Source organism: Octopus sinensis, linkage group LG18 (assembly GCF_006345805.1).
Source record: "Octopus sinensis linkage group LG18, ASM634580v1, whole genome shotgun sequence".
NCBI lineage: Eukaryota > Metazoa > Mollusca > Cephalopoda > Octopoda > Octopodidae > Octopus > Octopus sinensis.
The window spans coordinates 2,187,317-2,200,250 of NC_043014.1; the positions used below are offsets into that span (position 1 = coordinate 2,187,317).

The window sequence follows — 12,934 nt, forward strand, 5'->3', positions numbered from 1 at the left end:
ACCCGTTGAGTCACCGAGAAACTCAGAGTTTCCCAGCAATTGAGTCTTGTTTCATGGGTTCTTTCTTTTCCAGGTTGTATTGAATGTGACATCGAAATCACGTGTAAACGGCTCCTTTCCCCAGAAAAGGACAGATTTGGCTACTATTCCTTGCACGCTCTGCTACCAAGTAACAGGTATTTCGGCTCCTTTGTTGCAAATAGCTGTTACGTGGTAGCAGAGCATTCTAGAAATAACAGCCAAATACGTTGAATGCACTCGAATAAAAAAACTTAGCGTCTAATAGAAAGATAAGAGTTTCCTCCCTTTCGGGATGAAGATTATTTTTGGATCATTTTCCAATTATGCAGCGTTTTGGGTAGTTATACCCTAAAAATCTCTGATATCTTGCAAACTACCGATTTACGCGAAACTTGTTTCATTCAATTCGTATCGACATTTCAGGGTAACTTAATTCGTAGTATTTTCCCAGTATGCTTGTAATGTTAGTTTCGCAGACTAACATTACAAGCAAGCAAGATTAAAACTGACTTTTAATGTATTATAGATATATTTTTGTATTTCTGGATGGTAATTTTTTTTTTTTTGCCAAATAAACACACGCACTATATATTCATTCATCATTCTTTTATTACTGTTCTTATTCTAACTTATGTCCATTGTCCGGAAACCAAAGATCTTTCGTCACGCATCTCTGAGAGGAATGAGTAGAGCAAGAGCACACACGAAGACAGAAAGTGTCGCTGAGGCGGTCACAGATGTGTCATGAAAGATTCCTGGACGATGAACATGAGTTAGAACAAGAACAATAATAAACGAGTGAAGAACTGAAAACCAAGAATATTGCAACACAACTTCATAACGTATATATATATATATATATATATATATATATATATATATATATATATATATATATATATATATACCTGTGTACAGACATCCTAAATCTGAAGTGAAAATGCTGCTAAAACTAACTACTTCTATAAGGATTAATTTATATAACACGTGTGTTTGAAGAACTAAAACTTGTGAAAAGCAGTTACACGAACACTTTTCTTTTTTTAAAAGCATAATCAATTATTACTTTTTATTGTAAGAAAATCTTTTTCAAATATGGTCATTCTATCAAGAAACTTTTGAAAAACTATTGTACATCTCACTTGCAAGGTACCAATGTAGAACGTGTCGAAACCATCGTAGTGGGTAAAGAGTCTGGTGAATTCCATTTTCTTTCTCTCTCTTACACAGACAGACACACATACGCACACGCACACATATAACATTTGTATGTCTCTCTCTCTCTCTCTCTCTCTATATATATATATATATATATATATATTATATATATATATATATTATATATATATATATATACATATATACATATACATATATATATATATATACATACATACACACACACACATATATATATATTATATATATATATATATATATATATACGTGTATATATTATATATATTCGCCTATGTATTTGCACATGTGTATATATTCTGTGTATTATATACATACGTAATAATATTTCAAATTGTAACGATCTTACCTTTAGATTCTTTCTGCTCAACATTTTTGTAGGCATATTGCAGGGGTCGGCAAAGCGATCCAAAAACAACAATATTCAAAAGTGCCCCTGAAATAAGAAGCAAGGTCCCTCTCAGTCCATAAAAGTCTATGAGGTACTCAAGTAACATATTGGCCACTAATGTCCCCATTCCACCACCACAATTCGATATTCCTATTGCCAAAGCACGCTTCTTTTCAAAATAGAATCCTGCAATGATTTGTCCGGTGAAAAATGACATTCCAAGTGACACACCTGAAAAAAAAAAGGTAAAATAATTCACAAAAATAATTTTGGAAATACACAGCAATATATTACAGACAGATGAAAGCGGTGTAGCTATTTTGCGACTGACTGGTGATTTTTGAATTGTGCTTCTAAATGCGGTGTGTTTGTCCATTTAGAAGTTTCTAAAGTACTTTTACCATTTCCATAATTACTTCCATTGTTTAACTGGAAGTTAGAAACTGATTATTTAAAAGTTAGATTTGTGATGACTGGTGTTAGAATTTCTCTGTTTATATCGTGACTATGGACTGGAAAGCTTATTCGACATTAGATATTGGTGATAAAACGAGTCGTTAAGTTTCGTTGGTTGGTTGGGTTGGTCAGAAGGAGTGTTTTTCAACATGTCTGTAGGAATTCTTAGAACAACACATGCATAATGGCTGGGAAATTCTTGGGTCTCCACAGATACGATTTACGTAAGCACTAGCGCATTCACCACTTCAAAAGGGAATGTTTTGGCTACTCCTTCTCTCTCCCAACAAATATACTACTACTACTACCACCACCACCAACACTGCTACTACCACCAACACCAACACCACTACTACCACCACTACTACTACTACTACTACTACTACTGCTGCTGCTGCTGCTACTACTACTACTACTACTACTACTACTATGAACAGAACTTTCCGTCAGTATTCTGTTATTTATTTTTTTCTGCTCATTCATCCATTGTTCCGTCCCTCCCGTTGTTAATGAGGTAATTAATTTATTTCTTATTGTTATTTTGGCGGTCATTAATTATTATTTGTAAAACTGTATCAAGCTGAGTAATTAGTCAAGCCATGAGAAGTACAAATGACGTCAGTCGCTCACACATTATGTAAAAGGTGAATGTACTATCTCGCCAGACGTGACAACAAACAGTCGAAATGTGTGTCATTTTGATGACATCGCAACATTATCTATTCTCCCCCCCGACACACACCACACACCACACGCACCACACACATACGCATACACACACACACCACAAACACACGCATACACACACACCACAAACACAAACACATAGACGCTCAAACATTGATTCAAGTCGGCTCAGTAATAAGTGAGCCCTTCGTTAATGAGCTTCAAAGCTAAGAGGATATTTTAGCCCAGCCGATGATTAGCCCAGCTTTAACCAAATTTATCTCGTAAATATTTCCGTTAAACAGAACATAGCACCGTGTCAGTTGGCATTGTGTCTTTTTTACACTCCCGAAAGAGAAAGATAACATTTTTATTACAGGGTGGCCAGACATATGTTCGTTCCGATGGTGACATTTTCTTATCAGCTTCTACCTTTCGGAAGTTAACGAAACCAGCAAAAGATAAACATTTTCAATCATAATTTGAATATTTCGAGAAAATATTCTTATCTATGCGGTTTATTTTTCTTTGCACCTCGTTACACTTTCGCGTGTTGAGTGCAATTATTCTCAAAATCTATGAACGCATTCGGTATATTTTTATTACATTATTGTCCGAGCTTTTAAATTGCGTGTGTTCGATGCAATTCTTTCCAAAATCCACGGACAGGTTTCTTATATTTTAAATCCGTATTTGTCCTCGCTCGTTTAAATTCTACATGTTTAAAATCCACGAACACATTTAATAGATATTTTCATCCCATGATGGTCCGATCAATTTCAGTTATTTCCCAACTTTCTACAATGACATTACGTTTTCTTTTTTATTTCTTTTTTTCAGACCAGACTAAAGACGGTCTTATCACTTCAACTTCGGTTTGGACAGCAGTGTTTTAGAAGAACATTGTTCTCCGTCAAACGGTTGCTCTGGAGTCCTTCAATATTCCATCATCTATACGACCCACATGACCTGCCCAATGCGGTCTGTTTCGCTGTAAAAGATCTTTTATCTCTACAGCGTACGCTAACCTTGAAACCTCAGCATCGCTCACATCTCACCAAGATATATGCAAAATTTGAAGAGAGCATTCTCGTTGAAATCATCTCTATGTTTAGAATACAATGTCTAAGTTCTACAGACATTTGAGAAAACAGACAAAATGCGTGTCTGGGAGTAAATATTTGGCAGTCATTCCTGCATATCTTGGAGAGCACAGGGAAGAGGTTATAATTTCCTAAATGATAGCCACGGCTCTGTTTGCCATTTTGCTCGTCATGGCTATCATTTGGAAAATTGCAATCTTCACTATCGTCTCAAATCTGTGAGTGTGTGTGTATGTGCGTGCGTGTGTGTGTGTGTGTGTGTGTGTTGTGTGTGTGTGTGTGTGTGTGTGCGTGTGTGTGTGTGTGCGTGCGTGCGTGTGTGTGTGTGTGCGTGCGTGCGTGTGTGCGTACGTGTGTGTGTGTGTGTGTGTGTGTGCGTGTGTGCGTGCGTGTGTGTGCGTGCGTGCGTGCGTGTGTGTGTGTGTGTGTGTGTGCGTGTGTGTGTGTGTGTATTACTTGTTTCAGTCATTGCGGCCTGGCTTGAGAAGGGTTTAGTCGCACGAACCGTCGCCAGGGCGTTGAAGTCGTTTGGGTGGGGGGGATAATGTGGTTGTGTCTGTTTGGTAAGTATTGTAGTACAAATAGTAACCGTTGGTACTGTTAGTGTAAGGGTTCGATGTGGCAAGAAATTATTGATGCGACAGGCTGCTCCTGCACACCCAGGTCAGCTCCCATTTGGAGTATTGTGGAATATTTGTGTAGGGAGCAACTTGTGTGGGCTTTGTACAGGTTGCAATGACAAAAAAATTACAGTTTTCTGCACTTTAAAAGGATTTGTTGTGGAATAATTTGGAATTCCTGACATTTATTCTTATTTTTTTAAAGATGACATATTGACGTTTGGAATATATTTGGATGGTCAACGGAATCTCACCTGCGATGAGGCCATATGTAACGATCATCATATCGATACTGGTTGAAAACGCTCCCAATATGGCTCCTATGAAACCCAGAAGACCTGCTAATATGATCACTGTCCGATGGCTAAAGTAAACCAACAACATATTGGCCACTGGAGCTGGAAATAGAATGTGATAAGGATTGGTCAAGTGAATGAGGTGTCAACACCGTGGTTTAGGTTCGATCTAATTATTGATTTTGTACTTTATATTGGAAATGAAGCTGAACTCTCTTTTTTAACTCATTTATCAGAAGAGTGAATAAAAACAGATGAATCCTTCCGGACAACTTGATATTCGCCATTTTTTATCAGGAAACAGACGTAAGTAATGGAGTCAAGATGAAATTCGGGTAAATGAGAAATATTTAATGATATTTTGATGAAAACGATACCATGTCATGATAGATATATAATAAAAACAAACATATAATGATCAATATATAATGATGGCTTTAGGTCGATAATAGAAAAGCATCGTGGGAAAGATATTCAAATGGGAAATTTAATAGAAAAATATTTTGTGACCAAAATGGGAAATTGAAGAAAAAGAAAATAGGTATGGCATTTACCTGCAAGCATACTGAGTCCAATCAGTAGTGCTCCGATTAAAGACAGCTTCGATACTGGGTCATCAAAGATTCTGGTGAGACCAATGAGGAATATTCCAGAAGGACTTGTCACTGCATTTACTATGAAACAGAGAGAGGCTGCAGCAAAGCAGACGACCCATCCCCAGCCGCCATCTGGTGGCACCGGTCGTTTCTCATAACTTTCCACATCTTTGAGAACTGTTTCGTGTTGTACGGAGTTAAAGGACATTTTTCGAATAAATTTACTGAAATGATTTTAAATAAAACAAAGTAGATTTCGTATTTGCTCAGAAGTCTTGAAGTGTTTGAATTTCCACATAAACAGTGACACAGACCGCCTCTATCTAAAACGAAAACAAGGCGACAGAGGCTTAACATCGATCCAATATGCCTTTAAATGTCGCCTCATATCCCTTCGGCAACAACTTTTAACCACCAAGTGTCGAAGCGCATCCCTCACATATGAGGCTGATAACATCATAAGACTTGGAAGGCAGCTCCTTGAGCAACATTCTTTATCTGATAACCTAGAATACATCTCGTCATTAGCAGTCTAATCATTAGGTAATAGTTACAAAAATTGTTATCTTACATTGTAATATTTGAGAGAAAACAAAAATAGTATTTATGAAGAAAAAGACTTAAAATTATATTTTGTTAGTGAAGATTTAAGGAGAATATAGGAAATATAATCGAAGTCAATAGAATACAGTTTATATTGTGAACGAAGTAAATATTTTGGGGGATAAATACCCATCGATTATTTGGAAATTCTAATCAGCAGAAACTTTAAGTTAAAAGATCGAACTAAACTTTCTAGAGTATTCTCCTCTTATCGTCTGCCAATTACTTTTATTTACCAATGAATTATCAAATAAACTATTTAGCTAATGAGACGATTACAAAAAGGAAACGATGAACTTACGAAATCGCTATCACTGCTTCTTGGAGACGATAAAAGCCAAGGAAGTGGGTTATTGTTTCTTTATGTGAAACGATTCTTAGCCCAAAACATTATTCTTTACATTTTAGTCTTCTAATTCCAGTAAATTTTGGCTGATAATTTTTCTCCATCAATTAAATGATTGCATTTCCAAAAGTCTGACGATCAACAATTATACCCGTCCCACGGGTATATATATCTACCGAGACTTTAGTAATTATTGAAACTGGCTGTCGATGAGAGGAAAGTAACCTTTGTTAATTACATCAAAACTAATTACTGCGTCACGATCAGACGTTGAATAACCAGCGAAACACTACGAAACTGTTGGGTTTATATTTTACAGAAATGGAAGATTGTGTGAATTGTTTCGCTTTACCTTTTGAATGAAAAGAACGGTGGAAGTTCCAGGCAGAGAGAAATGTGGCGTTGTGAAGTTCATGCGGAATGAGATTCGTTAATTATTGTTGCTGTTATTGTTGTTGTTTTTGTGCTGTTTAATTGACGAAACGATCGACTCCGTGAGATATATGCAGGCAGACAGGCATTTCTTTCAGGATATTCAGATAAGTTTTGTGGCAGAATATAGTTTAATGACTTTATCTTTGCACACACACACACACACACACACACCACACACACACACACACACACACACACACACACACCACACACACACACACATACGCACACACACACACGCACACACACATATATATATATTCATACACACACGTATATATACATACACACGTATACATGCATGCACTCACACACACATATGCATATATATATATATATGTATATACATTCACAATCATATGCATACATGTATACACACACACACACACATACATACATATATATATATATATATACATATATGTATGTATGTGTGTGTGTGTGTGTGTTTGTATATGTCATGTGGATGTGTATGCACTTGTGTGTATAACAAGTATATATGTGCACGTATATTTATGCTTATATCTATAAACGAATGTGTACATGCAAGTGTGTATATTGGTATGTTGCGTATATATGTATGCTTCAGTAATTATCAGCCTGGGAAAACAGAAAATACACAGATATATATATATGCGTGTGTGTGTGTGTTGTGTGTGTGTGTGTGTGTGTGTGTGTGTGTGGTGTGTGTGTGTGAGTGTGTGTGTGTGTGTGTGTCAGCATGTTACTATACTGCAATGCCTATCAACGTATGAAAGCAGAAAAACGATAGAGCTTTCTATGTCTGTGAGTCTTATGGCTGCTGAAGTCAAACTGTATAATTGCTGCACTGATGAGGCCCAATGAGGCAGAAACATGTGGGGTAACTCTCTCTCTTTATCACGAACAAAACTTCCCTTTTCTTTAATGGCGCATTAAGAATAATGTTTTTGTTCCTTGCCTCTAGACTTTGTGTATTTTCACTGGAAGTGAAGAACTCTTCGATAAAGCAAGAATTTAGTTTGTCTTCGGGACATCAGTGCAGCCTGCTCCTCTGTATTTTGGTTGTAATTTGTTGGTGGGACGAGGGCAGAAGTTTTGAACTTGTTTAGATCTGTATTTCCAGATTCTTTTTGTATATTGCGTTCAGGCCATTCTGTAGATCCTCAAGGTTCCTGACTGCCTGTACCATCATCACCTGCACAGGTGGAACGAGTGGCCGACTGTCACGAGTGAGGCTAAGAATTAGAGAACCACCACCAACAGCTGGGGTCCTCTACAGTTCCGTCTACACACATATGCATATATGTTCGCCTGCACACACACACACACACACACACACACACACACACACACACACACACACATGTACATACATGCACGCATACACACACAGACACATACACACACGTACATACATACATGCACACACAGACACACACAGACACACACACACACCACACACACACACACACACACACACACACACACACACACACACAGAGGATGGACTCTTCCGTCGCTGGACGACGTAGGAGGGTTCGTCAATTTCTTACCGAAGCAAGTGTCTTCTGCTGTAGCTTCGAGCCGATCTTGTGAGTGGATTTGCGAGACGGAGACTGAAAGAAGCCCGTCGTGTATATGTGTGTGTGTGTGTGTGTGTGTGTGCGCGCGCGCGCGCGCGTATTTACTCTAGTATTTACTCACAATCAACTTTTATTTCCTGTCCTACAAGCGTTCAATGTGACCACCACCTGCAGCATGGGCGACATCAATGCGATAAGAGAATTCCTCCCAGACGCTTATCAGTATATCTCGATCCAATTACGTTGATTGCTGTTGTTATTCAATATTTAAGGTCATCGATGTTTGTGTGTAGCGGTGAAATATAGATGTGATCTTTTACCTGCCCCCCACAATAAAAAAAATCTTAAACATCGAATAACAACAGCAGGCAACTCAATGAATGATGATATGCGTCTGGGAGGAATTCCCTCATCACGTTGATATTCCCGTGCTGCAGGTGGTGGCCACATTGAACAGTTGTAAGACAGGAAATAAAAGTTGATTGTGAGTAAATACTTGGGACCTAGCTGGAGTTTTCTATTTCTTTTCCTTATCAAAATATAGCGCAATGATATCGGTTCATTCGTTTTGAATAACCCTGTATTTTTTAGTTCAGCTCAGGATGTCCGAATGTGCTCACCACTGAGGAGATCAAATTAGGCCGAAACACTGTGTCCCACAATCCGTTGACATTCTGAGCGAATCTTGTGTTACTCATTAAAGCACAAATCTCTTAGACAAGTTCCTCTGAGACAAAATGTTACAGTTAGTGCTGATCTGTGTTTATATACATATTTCATTATTTTCATCATTGCATTTAGTGTTCTTTCGGAGTAGTTACATTCTTAACCATGATGTACTAATACCGTCTATCATATGTTTTTTTTGTTTGTTTTTGTCTCTAATCCTCAATTAGTTATTTGCATACCTTAGATTCTTCTATTAATTAATGAGTAGGTGTTAATTCTACTACTGGCCTATAGTCGTGTGGTCAACGCAGAAAAACCCAGCCAGTCATGACATACTTATTATTTGCTGTAAACTTAATGGGATTTTAAACATTGTGGTGCTATGCCCTAAACAAGCCAGGCGATGGCCCAGGGCGCTAAAATTCATGCAAATTCTGAAGAATTCAAAATTATTTTCTTAGCACTTTTTCAAGGGTGAATATTTGATCGTAGTTACTTTTCGTCATTGGAGAACATCCTCCCTTCAACGGAGTAGCTTTCAATGAAGAGACTCACAATAAGGTCGAAATGGAGTGGAGTCTCAGAGTCATCTTACACTGGTGAGTCGCGCGTTTATAAAGACTCAATGTCTGTGGCTTATAATCCACAGAAAGCAAAGAGCTTCCTTAAGTTGGCTCTTCGTACTTTAAAAAGTTAACGATGTTTGATTGAAGGGAAAATCCTCAATTCGATCCTCGGAATCTTCTGCACATCACTTCTTCTTACGGCCTAAATCATAGATAGAGAAACAACTTGATTTCTTCCTCTTTTTATTTTTAACTGTGAAATGAAATCTAATCGATATTGTTCGATCAGCGCAGATCGATAACATAGACGGAATAAATGAGACGAGACAGCTGAATCGAAACGAGAAAAGAAACGAAGAGAAAAGCGACATGAATTGGAATAAGAAGAATAAAAAATATTTTTATTGCTGAGGCTTTCGCATTCGATACCAAATAATAAGAACGCAGGCAGCTGCCAACAACTGGCACGAACCGCTTATGTAGAAGACAAGTTTCAATGATTTCGTAACATCATAAAGCAATCCTGAAAATAATAATAATAACAATAATAATATAATAATAATAATAATAATAATAATAATAATAATAATAATAATAATAATAATAATAATAATAATGTGGAGATGGACAAGAAACAATAAATCATATTATCTCTAGCTGCCCAGTCCTGGCTAAGAAGGAATATATTCACAGACATGACAGAGTTGGAACCTACATACATTGGAAGCTATGCCAACATTATGGAATAACAACAGAAAAAAGATGGTATAGGCACACACCAGAAAAGGTCACAGAAAACGAGGAAGCAACCATACTCTGGGATATGCCGATACACACAGATAGAGAAATTAAGGCCAACAGACCAGATATAGTTGCCAGAGATCATGAAGAAAAAAAATGCTTTCTAATTGATGTATCAATACCGGCTGATGACAACGTGTCTCTAAAAGAAATGGAGAAACTCTCAAAATACAAAGACCATGAAATAGAGGTAACTAGAATGTGGAATCTGAAAACAGAAACAATTCCTATCATAGTAGGTGCATTAGGCATGATAAAAAAAATATTCAGACAAATACATAACAAAAACACCAGGACTTACAAACACATATAACATACAGAAAATCGCACTACTAGGCACTGCACACATCCTACGCAGAACACTTTCCATACAATAACCATCAGAGCATCACAACAAATCACAGCACATACCCAAGGCACACAGAGATGTGCTCGGTAGTGAAGTGAAAGCACGCTATAAAACTAAAACTACTGAATAATAATAATAATAATAATAATAATAATAATAATAATAATAATATAATAATAATAATAATAATAATAATAATAGCTACCTAGCTCAGATACCAGGAAACCCCAAAGTGGCAGAAATTCAAAAGATAGTGATCATGGGAACTGCCCATATCCTACGTAAAATACTGTCTATGTAATCTCACATTTTAAAACAAACACATAATTTTCGTATGGTTTCTTAAACATTCTCTAGAACAACACTAAGTACAAAACCGAATATATGGCACCCTAGGCATAACACCAACATGAACTTCCAACTTGTTGTCTCTTGAGGTCTCTGGGTGAGACTTGGAGCCAAATAGTAAAAATGCAAAGCAAAAGTCAAACATATAATAATAATAATAATAATAATAATAATAATAATAATAATATAATAATAATAATATAATAATAATTCCTTAGCAGTTCCAGTTGTTACTTATAGCTACAATGTGTTGAACTGGAATATGAGTGAAGTAAGAATATAGATAGAAAAATACGCAAGCTGCTGAGTTGTAATAGGTTGCACCACCCAAAGGCAGACGTAGATCGCCTTTACCTTCCCAGAGCCCAAGGAGTCGAGGCCTGATCCAATTTGAACTAGCTTACAAAACAACCACAATTGGACTGGCCAAATATCTCGAAATATCGAATGACTGGATGCTAAAGCTCGTGGAAAATCATGAGAGACGAAAGAAGCTTCATTCTATCATCAAGGAAGCAAAAAATTTGCTATTGATCTCGTGCAGGATACCCAACTGAACAACCCGAGGGAAGTACGGCAACTATTGTTGCAAAGAAGGTGAAAATGATGGCAATGAAAAAAGCGCACGAGCAATTGGCTGATAGGTGGGAGGAGAAACCTCTGCACGGCAAATATGTGACCCGCAGCAAACAAGCTGATGTTGACCAGAAGCAAACCCATCAGTGGCTGCGGAGCTCAGGGCTAAAGCAGAGAGCGAAGGTTTCATCCTGGCTGCTCAAGACCAAAGCCTATTAACCCGGAACTACCAGCCAATGTGATGAAAAATGGAGCAGACCCAAAATGCCGATTCTGCAACGACATGATTGAAACAGTGGACCACCTAATCTCTGGATGTAAAGTCTTAGCACCAGTGGATTATAAATTAAGACATGACAGAGTTGGCCAATATCTCCACTGGCTAATAAGTCGGCATTACAATATCAAAACTGCCGACAAGTGGTATAATCACCACCCTGAGGCTGTAACTGAAGGAGAAAATGTAACCATTCTGTGGGACTTTCCAGTACATACAGACCGAACCATCAAGGCCAATAACCAGATATTGTTGTGAAAGACCAAAACAATAAAGTTTGCTTATTGATCGACATGAGCATCCCCTGTGATTATAATATCTCAGCGAAAGAGTTTGACAAGCTCAGAAAATATAAAGACCTACTCATTGAAATTGAGAAAATGTGGCATCTCAAGGCGGTTACAATACCAGTGATCGTAGGAGCACTAGGAATGATCAAGAAGGGAACCGAAAATTATATGAGAATGATCCCTGGCTTACCATCCCTGCAAGAAGTGCAAAAGATTGTCTTAACTGGTACATCACACGTATTGAGAAGAGCATTGTCAATGTGAGAACTGTTGCTGCTCATGTATTTTAATTTAACTTAAAAAAAAAAAAAAAAAATTAACGAACTACTGAGTTTGGTTTAATGGCCTACCAATATACACTATGAGTTTCTTTGCCCTAGGAGTCGGGAAGACACTCGGCAAGAAATGGAAGAAAATTTGAAAGAAGAAAAAAAAAGTAATAATAATAATAATAATAATAAATGCCCTGATGCAGTACCAGGTAATGGCTCTCATGGCTTCTGATCTTAACTGATTGGAAGTGTTATCATGTACATTGTTTTGTCTTGGTATAAAAGATGGGCTACAGCAAATATTCTGCTCAATACCACAGATTTGCTTGTCAGTTGTTTGACCTTAACCAGTTGAGCATGTCCCTTAGTGGCTGACGATATGTGCATCTCTGATCACGAGCAGAAGTAGTGGGGGAGCATCATAGCCATGTGTTGAGAGGGATTCTTTGGGGTTTGAATAATTCACCTCTGGAAACATGGGTGGTTCTTTC

General features: G+C 37.4%; 1 protein-coding gene across 1 annotated transcript in view; it reads right to left on the reverse strand.

The window, feature by feature from the left end:
- The window catches only part of LOC115221547 (monocarboxylate transporter 12-like), an 83,807-nt gene that overhangs the window by 62,940 nt on the left and 7,933 nt on the right, over positions 1-12,934 (reverse strand). The window contains exons 4-7 of the mRNA XM_036510690.1: positions 9,960-10,053; positions 5,305-5,570; positions 4,709-4,852; positions 1,568-1,840 (exon numbers count right to left, since the gene is read on the reverse strand). Coding sequence (XP_036366583.1) covers positions 1,568-1,840; positions 4,709-4,852; positions 5,305-5,570; positions 9,960-10,053 — 777 coding nt within the window. The remainder of the gene's footprint in view (positions 1-1,567; positions 1,841-4,708; positions 4,853-5,304; positions 5,571-9,959; positions 10,054-12,934) is intronic.